General features: G+C 27.4%; 2 protein-coding genes across 2 annotated transcripts; both read right to left on the bottom strand.

The window, feature by feature from the left end:
• Nucleotides 1-402: 402 nt before the first annotated feature.
• On the bottom strand, nucleotides 403-8,792 carry LOC112707951 (uncharacterized). The gene is made up of 20 exons (XM_025760006.3): nucleotides 8,439-8,792; nucleotides 8,244-8,311; nucleotides 7,604-7,708; nucleotides 7,164-7,220; nucleotides 6,985-7,055; nucleotides 6,531-6,630; nucleotides 5,842-5,912; nucleotides 5,625-5,725; nucleotides 5,414-5,514; nucleotides 5,275-5,328; nucleotides 5,107-5,159; nucleotides 4,974-5,012; nucleotides 4,752-4,896; nucleotides 3,766-3,947; nucleotides 3,630-3,697; nucleotides 3,301-3,373; nucleotides 3,169-3,230; nucleotides 2,111-3,023; nucleotides 1,530-1,820; nucleotides 403-959 (listed from the first exon to the last, which is right to left on the bottom strand). Exons 1-20 carry the CDS (start codon nucleotides 8,443-8,445, stop codon nucleotides 677-679), a joined length of 2,844 nt encoding a protein of 947 aa, XP_025615791.1. The 5' UTR covers nucleotides 8,446-8,792; the 3' UTR covers nucleotides 403-676.
• An 11,189-nt stretch (nucleotides 8,793-19,981) lies between these two features.
• Nucleotides 19,982-23,144, bottom strand: LOC112707950 (elongation factor 1-gamma). Its single transcript, XM_025760004.3, has 8 exons — nucleotides 22,950-23,144; nucleotides 22,813-22,848; nucleotides 22,157-22,306; nucleotides 22,019-22,079; nucleotides 21,874-21,926; nucleotides 21,668-21,769; nucleotides 20,769-21,279; nucleotides 19,982-20,535 (listed from the first exon to the last, which is right to left on the bottom strand). Exons 2-8 carry the CDS (start codon nucleotides 22,819-22,821, stop codon nucleotides 20,156-20,158), a joined length of 1,266 nt encoding a protein of 421 aa, XP_025615789.1. The 5' UTR covers nucleotides 22,822-22,848; nucleotides 22,950-23,144; the 3' UTR covers nucleotides 19,982-20,155.
• Between the last annotated feature and the right edge of the window lie 530 nt (nucleotides 23,145-23,674).

Genomic DNA, 23,674 nt, shown 5'->3' with positions numbered 1-23,674 from the left:
TTAGATGTTCAAAAATTCAATCATATAATTCAACTAGGATTTAATAAAATAATATATTAATATATAAAAATTATTTTTTAAAAGATTTATCTTTTTGTAATTTATTATTTTGAACCGTTTAACTGCTAAAATATTATATCAGTTTGATTAATTAATTAATTTTTTATTTTTAATTAATTCTTTGTCAAACGATTTTTATGTTAAATGGAACTAATTTGATAACCAATTCTTAATTAACAGGATGAAATAGATTAATTTTCGTTCTTTCTTTTATAATACCCGAGTTATATTTTCTTAATAAAAAAATATAATATGCTTAAGCTCCTTATGTAATATCAATGCACTCCGTGTGTTTACATAATATATATTTAATATTATAATTACTTAATATACTCTTGCATATTACTATAGATAAATTAAAAAAAATATATTGCTATTACAATTCAGCCTCCTACAAATTGTTCCACCATGAAAATTTTGAAAAATACAATAAAATCCAATAATGGTGTGGTACACAAAATCCTGGTCTATATCTAAAAAAAAATCAGCCAAAATAATTCTATAAAAAAGTTTGATAAGTTTAAATTATTTTATTTTTTAATGCAAAAGATTATTTTCATTTACATTATTGCATTCTTTTGGTGCATTGCACAAGTTTAAATCTAATAACCTTTGACTACAACATCCTCTTGCAAGTAGAATCATATATAAGCTGCCATATACTTCTTGGTGCTTTTTCATCCTTCGTCTTCAGAAGACGTGCAACTTTGCAAAAACCAGCATGGTATCTTGACAAAGACAAATCACCATCCTTCACATCAACCTTAATCTCACGCCACGTGTGTTTATTTGGTCTTGATAATGCCCACTGCATTGCCCATATGGCTAAAGGGCGCATGTAACACATAGATCTGTATCTATCGTTAATGTCCCATGCTTCAGGAGTTTGGAAAGCATAACTGTTGATTCAACAGAAGAATGAACCTTCAATAACTATTTCTTAAAGAATACATAATAAAACACAGAAAACTTTATTTTGAGTTATTTTGTTGACTAATATCTGAATCAGTTTTTAAAAAATATTTAATCAAGACATTTTAATTTTTATTTAAATTTAATTATTAAATCAGTCTTCAAATTTTAGATTACTTGTCTATATGAAAAAATTAATTTAAGAATTTTAAAAAATTTTAAAGACGATTATGTCTTTATTAAATAATGATTGTTTAATTCTTTGTCAAAATATGACTTGAAAATTTATTCATCTAAAAAAATAAAGATTTAGAGACTAATTTGATTAAAATTTGTTGAGAATTAAAATGTTGACTAAAAATTGCATTACTCTTGTGTTACATGACATAACGGACTAATCAAGAAAGAAAAAGAAAGTTAAGTTTCTTATCAAAGAAATCCGTTGGTAAAATTAAAACCTTCTGATTCTGTGGTTAAAGCTTACTTTGTTATCAACTTGAGGCTATAATTTTCCAAAAGTTTAAGTATCAAGAGGATAGAGTAATAAGGTACTATACCCAAGTCCATCCTTGGACCATGCAGCTTCATATACTCCATTTGCAGTTTGGAATGCCATGTCAATCATGTCTTCCTGGATCATTGTTGCAGCTACGGCATATGTAACCCCTGACCATATTTCTTGCGACTGCATCGATGACATGTCAACTTCTCCGTTAGGTAACATCCCATTTATAGCGCCACGGCTTCCACCCTTAAATTTCATAACATTGTAATCATAAACCATTTGAAGCGAACTTTTAGCTTTTTTTTCTTCAACAATTGGCAAAAGACCACATGCTCTTGCATACCTGAAAAACAATAAGTAAGAAGTATTAATAAGAGGAAGTTACATATGCAAATAATTGAAGATAAAACCAAAGACTGAATTATATGCATAACAAACTCTACAACATTGTTTATATTCTTCCAGTTTTTGCTGATTTAAATTTTCTTTCTGAAGTTATGCTTATAGAATAATTTAATTGAAGTTACTGGCATATGCACATATGTTGTTAATCTAACAAACCTACTTCACAAGTTGCACCAATGGAAATAAAGCATGCAAATAAGGCATAGTTTCCAGAAAAAGAAAAACAACCATTGTCCAGCTAATTGATCAGCTTGAATGGATGAACTATTACTCCCACCACTGCTATCATAGTTGAAGTATGAACCATTCCATAATTTCTCATATACACTTTTGGCTTTCTGGAACTTGAGCCAAAAATACTCCTCAGAGCCCTTGTCACCAACTTCATGTGCCAAGGCTGAAGCTGCCTGAAGTGCCGCAACCCAAAGTCCACCACTATATGCACTCACACCAGATACAGACCATGTGTCATAAGTTTGATCAGGGAAGCCTTCATTCTCAATCATTCCATCGCCATCCTTGTCGAATTGGTCCATATAAGCAATTGCAATGTAAACAGCTGGCCAAACAGCTCTTGCAAACTTCTTGTCTCCGGTGGCAACTACATCCCTATAACACTGGAGAACAAATTTTGGATTCAAGTCTTTCCACCTATCTGTGTTATGAAGATTATAGCCATTTATTTCAAACCATGGATCATTGACTCCAATATCATGAGGAACAGCACCAAGAACCTTTCTACGAACCATTCGGCCATCAACTAGAGTTTGCCTTTTTTCAGGATCATGCATCATTACTGCTGCAGCAAAGTCTCTTTGGACACTCAGTTCAAGTTTTGGAAAAAGCATGACCAGTGCAAAAGATGAGTAAAAATGAACATCAAAGGTATTCCACATTGGATACTCGATGCCTTCAAGATAAAGAAATTGACCAATGTTTTCTTCCCCTTCTTGAAGCAAATTTACTCCATATGCTGACTTTGATGCAGTTGGAGTGTGTATAGAGCTAAATCTTTCAAGAATGTCAATAGCAGTATCACTCTGGGGCGATAAATTTGGACTCTCTAAATCATATATGAACCCATCCAGCGAAAATTTTCTTTCCCCTAAGCTAACTGAACTATGCACCGGACCTAAACCATCTGCGAAACAGAGAATAATGTCACAAATTGATGACTGAGACAGTCATAACTCATACCACAGAATCATAGAGAGTCTGAAAAGTTTTAAAGCAAATAAACATGGCTTAATTAGCTAATATATAATACCCAAGTTTTAGAGAAATACCTGTCCAAATTGTGAACCCAGAATTCAGATAGTAAAGCTCATTCAAAAGGGTTGTAGGGTACCTGCACAACTCTGAATGCTTCAGAATTTTTAAAGTACAAGAAGAAAGTTAATAAAGAACTGGAGCATTACCACTCAGGAAGTCTCTTGTCTTCAAGGATTGGTCTTTGCCAGTCTTCAATCTGAGCCTCCCATTGCCGGTGCCCTATGTCACCAATTCATAGAAGCTTTAGTAAGTTATTCATGAAATCTATTAGGCTATTAGCAATTATAACTATGGTGCATGCTTTGGGAAATCATCTAAATTTTGACATCAAAGAAAGAACAGAAAAGAAAACAGAAAATTTTATCCATAGTCTGGCTCTCCAAAAATAATCTATGGATAATTCTCAATATTGAGTTTAGAAGCAATCCCAACCATACAAACACAAAATTTAATGTATCTCATCAAAGAGTATTACCCATAATAGCATCGTGCGCAATCTTTGCAGCTGCATCCCCATTAGTACCATAGAATTTAGTGTAACGCCTGTTAAGTTTCGTTAGTTAAGCATAATCTTCAGACAGGAAATTTTATACAAGTTTTCTACAGCCAACCTGTTGTAAACCCTTCCTGCCGGAAACTTGACTTCAGGGCAGTCCCATGCTAGTGAAAATGTGACAGTACGTTGAGCATCTGAAGGAATAGTAAGAGTTGCTGCAACAGCTGCTCCAATCGATGATCCTGGTTCTGAAGGCATGGCAGTTTCAGCGAAATTCAGGCGGTCAAAAGACCCATGCTAAAAAGACAAATAGTACTAATTCAGTTCAGTGAAATATAATAAGTATATTGGTTACAGAAAGGTTAATATCATGCTGTAACCGACATATTTCGAAGAGCTTTCTAAAGAAAATCACAGATTAGCATATTATCACCACATGAACCAAAATACAAATGATTAAATTTTGTAAGGACAAAGGACAATGTAAATACAAGCTACACATCAACAAAAAAAAGAAGGGGGGGGGGGGGGGGGAGGAGAAGAAGAAAAAAGCAACAAAAGCTGAAAAAACAGCATTACAATCTGCATCATGATATCTTCATTTACTCAGCCATTTTGATATGATGAGAAGTACTATGATATAAATTACAAAGTAACAAACCCTATTTTTCAAAAATACTAGAATCCTAAACATACTAAAATAAAGATTAAAATGGTGTAATGTAAGAAAATATAAAAACCAATCCTAAAAGATCGCCTTAAGATATTACAAGATACATCATTTTAAGAGTTCAAAAGGGGTAATTCTTTAAGCTTACAATATTCTGAAACAGTGATGCGTGACGGGACTTGAAGTCTTCAACATTGTAATTGTCATTATTCAAAAGAAGAAATTTATGACACCCAAATAAATGATAAAAGAAAATAAAGAAAAATCCAAGTGCTTGTCTTGTATAATGCTTAGAAGCTAGAAGAGAATAATTGGCTTTATCCAGCAGAAGAAAACATGAGGGAACCAATACTTAATATAACAAAGACAATGAATAAAGAGTTTTCAAGTTTCAATGAAATATTGTGAAAAATTATAGGTTGTCTCTTAACCTGTTTAATTTCATTCCACATATCCTTAGCCGAGATACCCTTGTGAGCACCAGATATAACAAAGACAGGACATTCTGATATATGCACATCTTCAGTCTCCTCTGCTGCAATTGCAAATGTGACAGGAGACCGCTCATTCGTAGTCCTATCGTATCAACTAAATTAATTGATAAATTCCAAAATTATTTATCATTCAAAAGTACAGAAGGGTTAAGGCTTTACTTGTGATGTAGAAGAACACCATGCACTCTGTCGTTCACCCTAGCATGACATAATATGTATCTTGAATGTTAGAATAAAAACAATCAAATGGGAGATTTTCACAAAGAAGGTGAACAAGTCACAAACTTCTTACATCTTTGAATTAAAATGATCGCCTGTAAACTCAGAAAGTCCTCCAACAGAATTCTAAATGCATACATCAATTGCTTGCATTAAGTGCCCCTAGGGCCAAGGATAGGATGAAAAACTAAAACACCAAGAGTGTAATAGCAATTAATAGTCACAAAAAAGTTTCACTTACAGTCCATGTGAAAAGCAAGGTGACATCTGCTGTTGTTTTTCCAAAATTATTTAACTGCATAAATAACATTCATTGCTTATTAAGAGCAACATATATATCAAATTCCAACTAAAAAGAAATTGAAGTGACTCTTGCCTACCACAAAAGTGAAAACTGATACAGGAAAGCTACTCTCCTTGTAATTATGGGGTATAATAGGTGAGATCTGACGACAAACTATTCTCAGTGCTGGGTCAGGTTCTGCATTTGGAACAAAATTATAGAAGAGATAATCAATGCAAGGGATAAGCTATATAAATTAATATCACAATGCACTTGGACTTTTGAAATACATTACTACCGTATTTTACCTTCATATATTGTCCAAGCCCTTGGGTACAATGCATGATATGTGGATTTGTCACCACTCAGATTCCAATCCCATGATTGAATTCCTGACACTGGGTTTTCTCTGAATGAAATTGAAGTAAATCTTTTTTAAGAAATTAAATTACAAGAATAAGAATAAGATTAAGAAAATGATAAATTAATAACTGGTAATTTACAATGCAATCTATAAATGTTTACTTTAATATATCTGGCTTCCCTGCACATAGTACACTTGAATATTTTTCACCACTTGGACGTGAAACAAATACCTGATAGTAAGCAAAAAAATAAATTTGGTTATGAATGCCCTTTTTCTTGATAAACAAACTATTATCAACCTTAAAGTACATTGTAATTGATATTTAAGGTTCAAACAAGATTGTAGCAGACATAAATCTGGTTCCCAAACCAATATGTACTATGTTCTTGCAAGATGTCCAACCTTGGACTAAGTAATTCTTTATAATGTTATGGATTCATGATGTGTTCTGTTGTCAGCATCACATTATTCACTTATGCTTTCCTCTACAATTAAAGCTTCTGGGGCTTATTGTGAGGAGGCATGTCAAATATTCAAACATAGTGATCAATCTTTCATGATAACATATCTCAAGGTATAGTTATTTTTATGGGGAATGGATTCTCTCATCTGATATTTATACAAAAGCTTATTGTTGGTGAATATTGACTGTTATGAAAATGGGGCCAAGACAAGCCATCTAACTTGTAACAAGAAAAGATCAATGGTATATATAGCAGATTAGATAAACATAAAGGTGAACGATACTGTAAGATCGAGAAGATTTTGCCACTATTATCAAGATTTTACCCAGATATATATAGCAGCACTGTAATCTTTGTGATAAGATAGATTCAAGTAAACTTACTGAAAATTGATTTGCTAAAACTGGTTTATCTTCACATTTTACAGGGAATAGTTGCCAACGTTGAAATTCACCCCTGTAACTTCTTCCAATGCTTCCTGAACTGTAATACAAATTGTTGGCAGCAAAATTTAATGCACAAAATGATTCAAACAATGTTCTGGACATACTCAAATCAAACAAATATTACAGGGCCACCTAATGGCATTAACATGACTTCATTTTGTTCTAAGGCAGAAATATTAGAAACCGAACTCTACTATACCAATCCCATCATTTTTTATGCATGTAACTAGTAAACTGCTAATGTATAAAATTTTTCCTCCCAAGCAAATATAATTTGTTAATTTGTATTAGCGACCTGATTCGTTCAATATGTAAAAGTAGAAAGATACAAATATGAAAAGGCTGATTAATGTAGAAAATTTGCAGCTTATTTTTTGGATTGAAGACCTACCCAATGCCACCTAAAGGAACACCATGACAAGATGTCACATGACGCTTAGCAAAAGGGTCCATCATCCCTTCCTGTAAGACATGCAGAAACAGAGAAAAGTAGCAAGCAATTCAAGAAACATGATCAGAAAAACATTTTATGAGGACAAATCAAGATGAGATGGAACACAAGATGATTACCCTTCCTCTGGCTGCTTCTTCCCGGACATGGCGCCATAGCCGAAAACCTATTGGAGCCTATAAATTCAGATATCATATAAGGATTGCTATATGTATCAAAAACCATTATGTCCTTAACTTTTAAGTGTACTACAGCCATAAGCAGACATATTTAACCATAGAGTTTACATGTTATATACTCAATATAGAAAAGTACCAATGTATTTTAGCAGGGAATTCACATTGAAAAGCCTTGCTCTATAATAGGAATAAAGAATTCAGTAAAAACTAATACTGAAGTTTCTTTGTATGAGTTTGATGGTGAAAAAATACTCTTGACATGTTGAGCACGACTAACAATGGTTAAGTCCATGAATAAAATTATGGATGACATGATATATGTGGACAATTCACATGCATGAAAGGATTATATACATCTATTATCTCCCTAGAAGGCTTACCAGACGGATAATCTCTTTGAAAGATACGTTGAATTCTAGCGGAGTATTTCCTGCAGTATTCAATTTGCGCTGCCAGGTAAGTCCTGCAGGTTTCCCTGGGTCAACCTTACTCAAGGGACAAAACAGGTGTCAGAATCAGATACTAGAAATGATGTTTGATACAAAATCTCTAATGAAAGCTTAAATCCTTAAATATGAGAACATTTGTTCTTTGATCCAGTAGCAAAGGCAATCAAGCCTCCACTCAAAGGACTCATTGTTATTGCATGACTATGAGGTGATCTTCATAGAGAGGGATGACTATGAGGAGCCACAAACAATTCTTAGATAAGCATTCATATACCTCTACTTACCCTTTGAAGCTTTAGAAGAGATAACCAAAAGGTTTAGTGTTTGTTTCCTCCATTCATTTAAATATAGAATTTCAGCGTAACGCAAACTAAACCTATGCTAATTGATGCAGTGATGCTTCAGTTTCAGGCAAAAACAGAAGGTGTATTAGATATATAACCATTCATGTATCTAACTGTAGCAATAGTAGGCAAATTAAACAAGGTAGACAACATGAAAATTCAAATGGAATGGATATGAGCTAAGTAAATTGATTGAATCCCAGGCTAAGCAGCAAGCAAAAACAAACCTTGACTTTCGAAGATTTGACCGTTCCATGTTCATCTTCTTTGACAGAACCATTTTCTACGATATTCCCTGCATCACACAACATTCCATAATTGCAGGTAGCAACCTCAGCTAAGAATTCAGGATAATAAGAACATACAACATTAAAGCTTTAACTTTTAAAAATAATAATAATAAAAAGTTCATCATATAGAACCTTGCATGGTTGATGATCAGCAATGCGAAATGCAAATAGCAGCTAGTGATGACCGAGAGGAGTGAACAGAACAGAACAGAACAGAGCAAAGTCAATGCAGACCTGATGAGGCTGATGATGGAAGACGAAAAATATTAGTATTAGAACGCAGTATTAATTAATAATAATTATTCTATTGTATTAATATGAATATGATTTGCGATTAAATAATATGCGTTTGTAATGAGTAAACTGTAATTGTTTGTGCAGAGGGAAGAGTTAGTTGGTAAGTGGCGTATGAATTGAAAGAGAGAATTGAGAAAATGAGATCCAATAGTTTTGGCATTTTGGGTAATAATGTTTGACCTGACGCGCGCACACACGGAAAATGGAAAAGTATTAATTAAGAGAGAAAGAGAGAGTGAGAAAGCGACTTTAAGAACAGCTGGACAAATCCTCCCCACCTGATATAGTTGGAGTTAGCCGGTGTTGTTCGTTTGGATGTCGTTATTTTACTCAATCAAATAATGAGAAAGTCTCCAGACAGTATTTTCATTAAAATATAACCAGCATTTAGAGCTTGTTTCAACGTTATTATTTTGATAAAAAAATATTTTTTTAATAAAATATTTTTTATTTTTTAATTTGTTTAACAAATTTTTAATAATAAAAATTAAAGTATTAAAAAAAATTTTTTTGAAAAGTTGTAATTTACCTCTTTTTTAAAAAAATTTTTTTAAAAAAAAAGATATTTTTCATGTAATAAATAAACAAAAAATACTTTTATATTATTATACCCAAATATAATTGATAGATAAAAAGATCTTTTGCATGAAATATAAAATTATTTTTACTTTTTCATAAGATCTTTTAAAAAAAATAACTAAAAAATATCTTCTTTTAGAAACTCACCCAAACAAACTCTTAATCATTAAGAAATAAGTGTAAAATTTTACAATATTATTAAAAGTTTTAATAATAGTTAATTAATAATTATAAATCATAAAATGTGGGTAGTAGATTAACACAACTGTAAAATAATCATAATAAATATTTTTATTTTTAGAATTTTACAAAGAAAATAATAAATGTAAGAGTTAAAAGCAATAAACATTTTTTTATTTTTTCTTATAAATTTTTAATTTTAGTGTTTTTTATTTTTAAACTTTTTGTAAAAAAATATTTGTTTGATTTGTACTTTTACTCTTTGTTTTCATAATTTTGTAAAAATAATTAAAAAAATTGTTCTCACTCTTTTAGTACAAAAGTAAAAAAATAAAGAATATTGAAAAAAAATGCAAGCCAAACAGCTCATAAAATAACTATTTTTTGAAGGTCATTTAGAACTAAATAATTTCAGAAAAAATCCTTTTACAAAAATTAGAGAAGCCTTCGTGCATTCTATATTTGAATATTTTAATTTGGTGAGGAACTTTGAATGCCCAAATTAATCTATACTTAATATAATTTCGGACATTATTTTTAAACCAAAATTGTCTTAATAATCAACACATATTTTCTTTGTTTTGTTAATAAAAAAATGTAAATACATAATTACTTAAGAATAATTTTATTTTATATCAAGAATATTTGGTATATAAATAATGTTGTTATACATCATATAATCCCGAAAAAAAATTAATTTTGAACATGACTAAGGACAAAAACATTCTTCTTGATTTTCTTAAATTAGAAACATTTTATCATGTTAAATTAAAAAATTATATATATATATATATATATATATATATATATATATATATATATATATATATATATATAATCCACACACTAAAAATCGATCATTAAACTAGTCAATATATATCTGTGTGTAAATTTATGTGTTGTTTTGTATATTTTTAATATATCATTAGAAATTTTGTAATAGGACATATCCAAAACTAATCACTATCTTATCTTAATAATAAAGTATATTGTAAATATTAATAATTTTTTACATTGTCATTTGCTTTTAACATTCAGTCCCAAAATTGAGATTTCATAGTATATTCGTATTGGAATTATTAGAACATTATACTTTAATAACTTTCAAGCTAAAAACATGTTAATTAATAGCCACAACTTTATCTCCATTAGAACTTAAAAAATAAAAATCAGTAGAAATACTGCATAGTTATACAATTATGTTGTATATCTACTTAATATACTAAAACTGGGTTTTCCCTCAGCTACTAAAGGTGACGTGTCGATCTCTCATGCCTCCGTTTTCCCTCCAAAACGAATAAATTTTTTTTCTATTCTAAATTATTTTATTGTAATTATATTATAATTAATACTAAATGAATAATATATAATTATACTAATTTAGCAACATATCTTCATTATAATTATATCAAATCAATATTTAATGCACTATTAAACTATTTATCAATTATCAATTAAAAATATTTTTAATAATTTTAATGATAATAATAATATCAATAATAGTAATAATAATAATAATAAATCTTTGTTACTCGATTCACGTATATCAAATAATTTTTCTAAATTATTTTATAAAAAATATCTTTAATATAATTATATTGTAATTAATATTTAATGAATAATATATAATTATACTAATTTAGAAACATATCTTCATTATAATTGTATCAAATCAAAATTTAATGCACTATTAAACTACTTATCAATTATCAATTAAAAATACTTTTATTCATTTTAATGATAATAATAATATCAGTAATAAATAATTTAATGCACTATTACCCGTGATATGATGAAATTAATATATAATTATACTAATTTAGGACATATATTCATTATAATTGTATCAAATCAATATTTAATGCATTATTAAAAAATTACCTTAATAATAGGTAATTTACATATTTATTTTTGTTTTACTAAAGTCTATATATAGTGTTTTTCTGTGGTACATGAATCTAAATTTGAGAGTTGATCCTTTTAAGGTACAATTTATAATTTTTTATAATATTTTTCATATACTCATTCTATTATATTATTCTTTTAATAATTTTTTATTTGTTGTTACTCTAAGTTATTCTTATCGTCTAATGTTCCAGTTCGATTGTCTTTTGCCACAATCATTTACAATGCATCACATGTTGGGCCAACCGTGGAGAGCTCTCAACAACCGGGGAGACTCGGGGAGGAATCAAGTGAGAGAACATAAGATGAGAAGACACCACATCCAACTCAAAACCTTAAGGTGTCAAGTTAATGGGTCTCTCATCTTTTAAACTCTTCACTCTTCCATGCTTTCTTAGATGTGGGACTAATTTCAACACTCCTCACACTTGCAACACTAACAATCTCCCCCTCAAGTGTGAGCCTCCACATCAAGCATCAACTCCCCTCTAGCTCCTCCACCACCATGAGTATTCGTCCATCACACCGCCGCAAAACACCGCGGGACACGCCGCCCGGACCACCTTTGCCAGGAAGACTTTCGATGCTTCACCTTGAATACCCCTTAAAACCACCAGACCGATTAACCATCGGCTCTGATACCACTTTGTTGGGCCAACCGTGGAGAGCTCTCAACAACCGGGGAGACTCGGGGAGGAATCAAGTGAGAGAACATAAGATGAGAAGACACCACATCCAACTCAAAACCTTAAGGTGTCAAGTTAATGGGTCTCATCTTTTAAACTCTTCACTCTTCCATGCTTTCTTAGATGTGGGACTAATTTCAACACTCCTCACACTTGCAACACTAACATCACATCCATGAAATACCTCATCGAGTTGTCTTCACTGAAACTGGGTTTTTTCCCGACTAATGAAAGTGAGGTGTCACTTTCTCGTGAACCCATTTTCCCTCCAAAATGAATGCATTTAATGAATAATGCATAAATATACTAATTTAGGAAAATATCTTTATTTTAATTATATAAAATTAATATTTAATTTATTATTAAACTACTTATCAATTATTAATTAGAAATATTTTTTATTATTTTAATGAATAATACATAATTATACTAATTTAAGAAAATATTTTTATTATAATTATATAAAATCAATATTTAATGCATCATTAAACTAATTATCAATCAAAAATATTTTTAAATATTTTAATTATATTCATATCCTTCTAATTCTTATTCATTATCCAATGATTTTATTAGTGGCAAGTTGTTAACCCATTTATATTGATAATAATAATAATTTTATTAGGATAAATATCAAATTCTATTTCTAATATAAAAATATAAAATTTGATTCCTTCCATTTTTATTTTACCACTATAAAAGACCATGTATGCTAGAAGAAAATATCATTTGTTTACCAATTACTCTTTCATTTGATAGCTTTACAACAATTCTTTTTCTTCCTATGAGGCATCGTTGCAAGAAGACAACTATCGTGGATACAAACTACCACACTCTCCAACTTTCGTGCTTATCATTCGGAGCTCTATAAGATATGTTATCTATGAAGTATTTATAGACCATGGTGTTATCATGTATGTATAAATAAAAACTGTTTTGTATTTAAATTTAAGTCATTTACCTGTTTATGATATATTGTAGTGTGAAATTACTTTCAATATGTGTTATGTAATGATATTATGTTCTAATTTAAGCTTTTACTTTAGAACTGTATTATGATTTTATCTCATCATTTTTTTCTTAGATATCAAGTTGACGTATTTTTATTTATTATTATTATTATTGAAACAAATGTGATATGAAATGTACCAAAAAAACTCTCACATTTAATTTATTTTATTGTAGTCTTCTATTTATTCTATTTATTTTTATTTTCTTCTTATTCATTTTATTTTTTTTCAAATGTTATGTAATCTATCATAATTTATACCAATCTACTTCTATTTAATATACTAAAATTGTGTTTTTCTCCAACTAATGAAAGTGAGGTGTCACTTTCTCGTGAACCCATTTTTCTTCCAAAATGATTGCACTATTTCTCTCTTTTAAATTTATTTTTAAAAATTATTTTTAATTGATATAATTATATTATAATTAGTATGTAATGAATGATACATAATTATACTAATTTAATATAATCTCTTTATTATAATTATACTAATCTCTTTTAAATTTATTTTAGAAAATTATCTTAATTATAATTATATAACAATATTATACTTAGCATTTAATGAATAATTCATAATTATATTAATTTAGAAAAATATCTCTATTATAATTATATAAAATCAATAATTAATGCATTATTAACCTAATTATCAATCAAAAATATTTTTAACTATTTTAATTATATTGATTTTAATTATATTAATATAATTCTACTTTTTATTCATTATCCTAAAATTTTATTAGTGACAAGTTATTATTTTAATGGTGACCTATATAATAATAATAATAATAATAATAATAATAATAATAATAATAATAATAATAATAATAATAATAATAATAATAATAATAAGATAGAAAATTATATTTTAGAGAAATATAAATTGATTATTAAGAATTGGTTATTAATAATAATGATAATTATATGATTAATTTTTAGTAATCATTAAATATATTTAATATAAATAACCAAGTTTAATTAATTAACAAATGAAAGAAAATATTATTACACGATTGTAGAAGCAACAATATATATATATATATATATATATATATATATATATATGTATATAACCAATTTAATATTAATAACGATAATTATCGTCATTATTCAATAATAATAATAATAATAATAATAATAATAATAATAATAATAATAATCTTTTCTTTTATTAAAACACTCATCTAATTGAATTAATATAAATATTTAATGAAAATAAAGGATGGATTTTTTGGTAAATTTATTAGTTGCTCAACCGATTCATCTTATTTATTGTGATTGAGATTGATATATAATCATAAAGATTTTTTTTCTCCATTAATTTTAGTAAAGAAATCCATGACGTAAAATAAAATAAAATAAAGTCAGTATCTACTTTTTTTCTCAATATTTTTTATATTTATGGTAAATATTAAATATAAAAAAAATAATATTAATTATTATCACTTTTATTTATTTACATTCATAATTAAATTTAATATAATTATAGTAAGTCTCTATAATTATAACAATTTATATCTATTACATATATAGCAATTATATTATATATAATTATATATCTCCTCTTTTATATATACTTAGCAAGTATTTTTATTTATATAATCTGCTTAATATATTAAAATTGGATTTTTTTCAACTAATGAGTGAGGTGTGAATTCCTCATGAATTCATTTTCCCTCCAAAATGAATGCATTTAATGAATAATGCATAATTATATAAAATTCATATTTAATATATTATTAAACTACTTATCAATTATCAATCGAAAATATTTTTAATAATAATAATAATAATAATAATAATAATAATAATAATATACTTCTACTTAATATACTAAAATTGTATTTTTCTTTAACTAATTGAAGTGAGGTGTCAATTTTTCATAAATTCATTTTTCTTCTAAAATGAAAGCACTATTCTCTCTTCTAAATTTATTTTACAAAAATATCTTTATTATATTTATATTACAATTAACATTTAATGAATAATGTATGATTATACTAATTTAGGAAAATATATTTATTATAATTATATAAAATTAATATTTAATGCATTATCAACTAATGAAAGCGAGGTGTCAATTCTTTATGAATTTATTTTGTCTCCAAAATGAAAGTACTATTCTCTCTTCTAAATTTATTTTAGAAAAATTAAAATTCCATGCTGAATATAGGTGGCAAGTAAAAAAAAAATTAGCAAGTTCATGGAATCAAATCATATTTCTATAACATATATAAGAATGTATATTTTTATTATATAAAAATTGCATTTCTGCACTTCATGATGGGCGTGACATACTTCTTAGCGTGTTTCTTAATTTATTTTTTATAACTCATTGAATACAATTTATTATAGCAAATTAATTATATCAACTAATTGATTTGATTATGTATTTAAATATCACACGATTTATTATAATTTATATCAATCAAATAATTGTAATTTATTATATCAATTATTTTAATTCATTAATTTATAAGGTACATAATAACATAGATGATTTATTACTTATAATGATTAAATACAATAAATACATATTAATTTAGTTAAAAAAAATCATTGTCTCCTATGTTTTCCTATTTATTTTTTCTAATTCATTAAATCCAATCAATTATAATAAATTAATTATATTAACTAATTAATTCAATCAATTATTTTTTAATTTATTTTTTAATTCAATAAATCAAATAAAATTAATTATACTAATTATGTGTATTGACTAATTAATTTGATTAATTCTTAAAAATATTTTTGTTTAACTTATTTTATTTATTTAAATATAACTAATTAGTTATTTAATTTTATTAGGATAAATATCAAATTCTATTTCTAATATAAAAATACAAAATTTCATTCATTTTATTTTTATTTTACCACTATAAAAAATCATATATGTTAGAAGAAAACATCATTCATTTACCAATTACTTTTTCATTTGGTAGCTTTTACAACAATTCTTTTTCTTCCTATGAAGTGTCGTCACAAGAAGGTAACCATCATGGATACAAATCAGCACACACTCTTCAACTCCCGTGCTCATCATTCAGAGCAATATATGATATGTTATCCATTAAGCATTTATAGACCATGGTGTTATCATGTTTGCATAAATAAATAAAAAATTCGTAATTAAGTTTAAGTCATTTACCTATTTGTGTGGTATATTGTAGTGTGAAATTACTTTTAATTTGTGTTGTACAATGATATTATGGTTTAATTTAAGCTTTTATTTTAGAATTGTGTTATGATTTTATCTCATCATTTTTCTTAGATATTAAGTTAACGTATTTTTATTTATTATTATTGAAGCGGATGTAATATAAAATTTGTAAAAAAAAAAGTCATTCAATTTATTTTATTATAGTCTTTTATTCTTCTATTTCTTTTTATTTTTTTATTCATTTTATTTTATTTTTAAATATCATATAATTTATTATAATTTATACCAATTAATTAATTATAATTCATTATATCAGTTAGTTTAATTCATTAATTTATAATATACATGATAAAATATATCATTTGTTACTTATACGTTTATTTTTTTAAAATCTAAATCTGAATAATTATATTTTTATTTTGTTATGAACAAAATATTATTAATAATGAATAATAATTAACCATTCATACTTTTAATCAAAGTGTTTGGATGATTTTTATATTTATTAATATTAATTATTGATTATTTTTTCATAAATAAATTATATTATAATTTGATGTTATTTCATAATTGATTAATGTTCATAAAACTATGTTATTCTAAATTTTATATTTTATAAATATTTTATTTAAATATAATTTTTTACCATAAAAATGTATTATTTTTAATAATATCATAATTTTATTTATTTAATTATTCTAATTGAATATTTTATCAAATACTAATTAAAGTCATTCTTCTATTTGCTTTTACTAATCTATTATCTAACTATTATATAAAATTAAAATCGTATTAATGAGTTTAATATTAAAGTTAATTTGGCTTTTTATTATTTAGAGTATTTTTCAATCAATAATTTTATACTCTTTACTTTTTTTTTTCAGTTTCATTTTGAATTTTAATTTAGTACTTAAAGGTAGTGAAATTCCATTAATACTGAAATAAAGTTACAAAAGGGTCCATAAGGTAGAATAAGTAAAATAATGTGATACCCACATTGCAATATCCAAATGAAACAACTTAGGATTTAAAATTTTTATCTTTCTCTTTCTCGCCGTTTATTATATTATCTATTCTATCTATTCTATTATATAAAAATCGAATTTTTACCTTTAATGATAGAATCAACGTAGCATGCTTCTGTTTTATTTTGTTTAACTCATTAAAGTCAATTCATTATGATGAATTAATTATATCAACTAATTGATTTGAATAGATATTTAAGTATCACACAATTTAAAATTATGTATATTAATTATTTGATTTAATTTTTATTATATATAAATTTAAGGAATAAATTAAAATAAGATAATTTATTATTTATTTAAATTTAATACAACAAATATAAATTAATTTAGTTAAAAATTTAATATTTTCTAATCTTCTATACATAAAAATGACAAAACAAAATTATAAAAATAATCTTTTTATCACTTTTGCTATTTTAATTTTATTTTCTTTGCTTTTTTTTATGTATAATTTTATTTTATATTAACTTTGTTTATTTAATAATAAAATATACTCATATTAATTCTATCATATAATAGAAGTTTAACCCAAGTTCAAAATGCTAAAACAAAAAAAAGAAAACAGTGGATATATGATTAGAGAAAAATGTATAATAATGACAAAATATACTAAAACTGGATTTTTTTCTCCAACTAATAAAAGTGAGGTGTTAATTCCTCATGAATTCATTTTTTCTCTAAAATAAAATCACTATTTTCTTTTCTAAATTTATTTTAGAAAAATATATTTATTATAATTATATTACAATTAACATTTAACAAATAATGCATGATTATACTAATTTAGAGAAATATTTTTATTATAATTATATAAAATCAATATTTGATACATTATCAACTAATAAAAGTGAAGTGTCAATTCCTCATGAATTCATTTTTCCTCCAAAATGAAAGTACTATTCTCTCTTCTAAATTTATTTTAGAAAAATATATTTATTATAATTATATTACAATATTACAATTAGCATTTAATGAATAATGCATAATTATAATAATTTAGAAAAGTAAAATAAAGTCCAGTAATTTATCTTCTGACTGCACACGTGTATAGAATAACTTTTAAGAATGAGTCATGTATAGTAAATACGGTCGATAATTGTAAAAATATATACTAACATTGATATAATATTATTTCACGTATATGTTTTGCAGGTATCAAAGAAAAGTGTTGAGTTATTTTTTAGTAGATTTAGATTATTTATTGTTTATTAGAGAATTTTATGCATTAGAATTCTCTAATAATTTCTTATTTATTTTGAGCTAATTTTGATATGTTCTTACTTGACAGTAAAATAACATATAAAACTTTGTTGGTGGGTCTAAATATTATTAAGTTATTTATGGTCACATTGAGTATATATGTTTGGTTTATTGAAAAAAGTAGATTACTAAAACCAATTAATAACTATTTTAGAGTTAATATATTTAACACTAGCTTAAGAAAAAATAAATAATACATAACATGTATATTTTTATTAATCAAATTATTATAATTTAAATTAATTTTAACAAAATAATTTAAAATTATAATTTCAATTTTATCACGTGCATAGCACGGGTGATTAAACTTGTAACTAACAATTATAGGGTCAGTAAATCATGTTAACTAATCTATGAAATTTTATTTATTATTTTTTTTTAGGAACTGAAATACATATTAACTCCGAAATCTAACACCAATTAATAAGTATGCATGATAAAAAAAAGTTCACAAATCTTGTTAGGTAAGGTTTAGCATGTGGTTGAAATGACCTAACTCATATGCGTGTTATAGACTTATAGTATTTGTATTAGAAATTAAAAAAAAAAAGATATTTCCAATCATAGATAGTGATAATATAAGCTAGTTAGTTGGAACCTATTCCGCATCATTAATGAGAAATTGACTATTAAATTTGAATAAAAGAAAGATAGAGCCATAGAGGAAGAGAGTGGAGGAAGAAAAAAACTTCCCCCATAAAAAGAATTTCTCATTAATTAAGTAGGCTCTTAATCATGCCAGCTAGACAATTTTATAAGTGTTTTGTTGAACCATGCAAACTTCATTTTTAACCAAATAGGTGTTGCATAATATTAAAAATTTGATAAATTCAACATTCTTTTTATGAAATTAAATCTCTTTATTCACATTTTTTGCTTGCTATTTTTGTATGTTTTGAATTGAATTTATATCAATGGATTAGACAAGATGACAATTCTCAAATAGTGTGAATGAATTTTTAGAGGCATAATGATCTAGGCATAAGAAAATTATAAGAAAATAGAGGGACTGAAAAAGAAAATTAAAAGTAAAATAAATAAAACTAAATTGCTAGAAAAGAAAGCATATAACATTGGAAAAAGAGTGCAAAATAAACATTCACAGAATCAAGGAAGAGATAAAAGATGTCATGGATGGTGTAAATGGAAGTAATAAGTTAATTCTGGAATTATTGAAGAAAAAAAATTATTTTCTTATCCATTGTTATTATATTATTATTAAAGGTTTAAATTTTTTAAAATAATTTTTTTTATTTACAAAAGTTGAACGAACTAAAATAACCATATTTTTCTTCAAATAAACCATTTGTATACTAAATTGATTTTTCACTCAAATTTCCACTGTTACTCATTGCACTTTCGCATAAAAAAAATAGATTACAACTTAGAAAATTAGAAATAACGAAAACAAATAACAACTTAGAAAATTTGAAAAAGGTTTCAGACCAAGGAAATACAAAATATAAAAGGTTAGTTTAATTTGGTATAAAACTACGATATTTCTATAAAACTTCTCCCCAGTTACAATCAATCTGAATCTAATACCCAATTCATGACGAAAAACTAAAAAATTGAATCTAAGGAAATTTTATAAATGCTTATAACCATTCAAAATATAGCACTTGTACTAGTCTTGTTATAGTCAAAATTCAGGTAAAAAGATAAAACACTTTAAGTTGCTCAAATTTGAGTCCTATTAATAAACACCAAACTCTACCAAAAACAAAGATAAACAAATCACAAGTTCACTTAAAGCACTTAGCATCCAAAAGAGGCTCTCCCTCGAACGGTTCGGCATCTTCAATCATCTGATTGACCCGCTCCTTCTGATTTTCATCAGATATGTCAACCTTAGTCCATTCATAAAGCTCCATATCATAGCATTCATCAAGCACAAACTTCGGAATTTCCGGCCCACGGAAAAGCCACAACCCCTTCACCTTGAAGGGTGGTTGTGATCCAATTACAAGCATTTTTCCAAATGCATACTTTCGAGCTAAATCCATCCGCTGAAGAAAACCACCAACCTTGTTCATTGTCACAAAGGTAACAGTGTTCTCCTCTTGGTATTTGTAATCACAGAACCACAAAGAGTATCCCTCTGGATCATACATGTCCCAAAATCCTACAAGATTTGATGAAACAAATTTAAAAACATCTTGGCATTGCAAGGGATATAAAAATGTAGACATCAATTAAATAACACAATGTAGTCAAAGAAAAACAATCCTCCCAATCAAAAAGAAAGGACTTCAATAAAATGTTTGAGAAGTCTTTGTTAAAAAAAAAAACATACTTTACACCATATAGATGCTAACCGCCTAACTCTATAAAAAACAAAGGATAAAATAACAATACCTTTTATTGCAACCTCGCGGAAATTGGTTTTGGTGTTGGAGTACAGCCTTTTCCACTCATCTAGTATCATCTTACTTGAAGGAAGAAGATCAAGGGGATTCTTGGCTTTGGGCTTGGGAGCCTCTTCCTCCTCCTCCTCCTCTACTTTGGGTTTCTCTGGCTCTTTCTTTGCTTCTTTCTTTGGCTCGTTCTTCGCCTTGGGCTTAGATTCTTTTGGCTGGGAAGGCTTCTTTGCAGATGGAACAGGTGGAACAGCTTCAGTCTGCTTGACTTCACCTAGTATCTTTCGAAAGTTTGGCTGATTAACCATGGTCCAAAAGTATCTCTCAACATGAGGAAACTCTGAAGTGAAACTCTTAACCAAGATATGACTGAAACCCAAATACAAATTGCATGTTGTTATGATGTCAGCTAGGGTCACTGAATGCCCAACTAGGTAAGTATTGGAAGTAAGGTGAGTGTTCAAAGCACCCAAAGCTCTCTTCAGTCCAGAAATTGCGGCCTCCTCAACCTTCATTTAGAATAAAGAGGAAGGTAAAACGATGCATAATTGACAATATAATATAAAAGATAAAATAAAATAAAATAAAATAAAGACAAATGTCATGAACATAATACAATCGTTTTGACTTTATGATCTAAATATATATAATCATCATTCATAACATGATACACATATAAAGGACAAAAAAGAAAAAACTACACAAACATTTGCAGTACCCTTAATTATTGTTACCATCATTTTATTGTTGTTTCATGGTGGCTGGTGGCTGGTAAACATTAACCACTTTGTCCCTAGTGTGTAAGCAATTGACAATAACCATGACCGATTGCACATAAAAAAGATGCAAAATTTCACAAAAACGAGCGTTAATAAAGGTCTTTTGTACAAAACTTACTGGAGGAAGGTAAGGAAGAAATCCCAATCTCGGGTAGAACCACCTACTAATATTAGCATCAATCTCCATTGATGAAAAATCAATCCATTGCTCGATGTGGCCCTGAAATATCAGAGCATTACAAACATAATAAAGCAATGTTAGTCGCATGTGGTAATGGTTGCATACATAATAGAAGGATTTTCAGGGGGAAAGAAAACTCTTACATAATCAATAGGCGAGGAACCATATAAACTGTTGTCCCCCTTTAAACGAGCAACTGCAGAAAAAGCATTGAAAAAACTTAAAACATCTTAATCAACCATGGCATTGGGAATCATATGTAAATCAATATTGTATGTATGATCTTACCATAACGAGCAATTGCATTGCTCTCAAATACAGGGCCCTTTGGTGTCTCTAACACCGGAACCTGGAGGAATACTACAGAAAGTAAGTACAAACACCAAATCATAGCAGGAGCCTCTCATAACTCAAAAAACACAATACCTTGCCAATCGGATTCATCTTGAGAAACTCTGGAGTTTTGTTAGAGACACCCATCTCAAAATTGGGGGCCAACTCAACTTGCACACCAACATACTCAGCTGCAATGAGTGCCTTGTAAGCATTTTTGTTTGTTTTACCTGCATGCAGAATCTGCACTATGAATTAGACAGAGGGAACATGACTTATGGATCAGATTAACAAGAATATAAAATTAAATCCCACATATTAAAAATAATGTAATACATATTTTAATAATATAAGACAATTATATTCATAAATATAGCAGATTTACTTTTCATATTTGCAACATCGGTTTCTACTTTCTACTACTTGCCACCTATGTTAATCAATCTGAAGGCCAGTAAAACTTGTTCTTGGTCTTTTTTAGCTTCCCCTGTTTCATTATGCATCAACTATTGTTGACACCATCTAGCATCTCAACTTTTTGTCCTTTATTACATCAATTAATTATTGATCAACTAGGAATGCTATAAGTTGAATAATTGTGCACAAAACATAAATGAAATTATATGTAAATTTTCATATTTTAACCCCCAAGGAAACACACTCTAACCTTAAAGCCTAATAAAAGACCGAAATTAAAACCAAATTAATCAGCAAGTGATGAACATTATAAGAAGAAATGAACAACTCACCAACGCCATGGCTTCGCTTCGATGAAGACGGTGAACCTGTTAGTTCAATTCAACCAAAAAACACGAAAACTCAAAAAGATAATAACAAACAGAAAAAAGAAAAAGAGAGAACAGAGAGAAGAAGAAATGAATCTTACGAGCGTTATTCCGAAGCAGCAAGAAAGAAATGACGCTTCGTCAGTCTCAGATCCAACACTAAACACTGACAGTAACTAACACAAAAACAAAGAGCGGCACTTATTAGGGTTTTGTAGTCACTACTCTTTTTGTTTCGGTTGCTGCTCTGTCGTTTACTCTTTACTCTTCACTCATCATTGGGCTTCTCTCTTACCGGGTTGGGCTCTTCAAAATTATGTTTTTAAAACAAATATTATGTTTGTGGGCTGGGCAACCCTCCACACTTCTGTTTTTTTTTTTAAATGAAAAAAAATTGGTTTTCAACCTTCTAATTTTCTTTTTATACACACACGAAAATAATGAGATGTAATTTATTTGAAATTTTTGTTACAAGATATAAAAAAATTTCACCTATTATCTATCTAAATAATTTATACATTATTAATAATTCATTAAAAATATTTTTTTATTATTTTAAGAACTTAAACACAATCATTTTTAATAAATTTATTGTAATTTTTTAGCCACAACACTCCCTCTACTACTTATACACAATTAGCTAAATTTTTAAATATTAATTACATTGGGAGTTAAGACAAATATTTGGGCTTGTTTTTTACGATCTTTAGATCTCAAAAGACTTCGTTTAGTATGATCAAAAAAAGGGTGTAAAAGAGAATCTAAAGATGAAAACACAATCTCTTATTTTCAAGAGGTTAAGAGGTATTTCTTAAGGTTTTGGGTA

This window comes from Arachis hypogaea, chromosome 8 (assembly GCF_003086295.3).
Source record: "Arachis hypogaea cultivar Tifrunner chromosome 8, arahy.Tifrunner.gnm2.J5K5, whole genome shotgun sequence".
In the NCBI taxonomy this organism is placed as follows: Eukaryota; Viridiplantae; Streptophyta; class Magnoliopsida; order Fabales; family Fabaceae; genus Arachis; species Arachis hypogaea.
Note: the sequence above shows the minus strand (reverse complement) of the source record. Positions and strands in the feature narration are given on the sequence as shown.

Excerpts from the sequence above, each read along its gene's own strand:
- LOC112707951 (XM_025760006.3), bottom strand. Across the intron at positions 5,726-5,841 it reads GGGAAGCCAGATATATTAAA|AGAAAACCCAGTGTCAGGAA; the intron begins GTAAACATTTAT and ends AATTTCATTCAG. Across the intron at positions 3,374-3,629 it reads TGCGCACGATGCTATTATGG|GGCACCGGCAATGGGAGGCT; the intron begins GTAATACTCTTT and ends TTGGTGACATAG.
- LOC112707950 (XM_025760004.3), bottom strand. Across the intron at positions 21,770-21,873 it reads GTTCCTCGCCTATTGATTAT|GGCCACATCGAGCAATGGAT; the intron begins GTAAGAGTTTTC and ends CTGATATTTCAG. Across the intron at positions 20,536-20,768 it reads CCGCGAGGTTGCAATAAAAG|GATTTTGGGACATGTATGAT; the intron begins GTATTGTTATTT and ends CAAATCTTGTAG.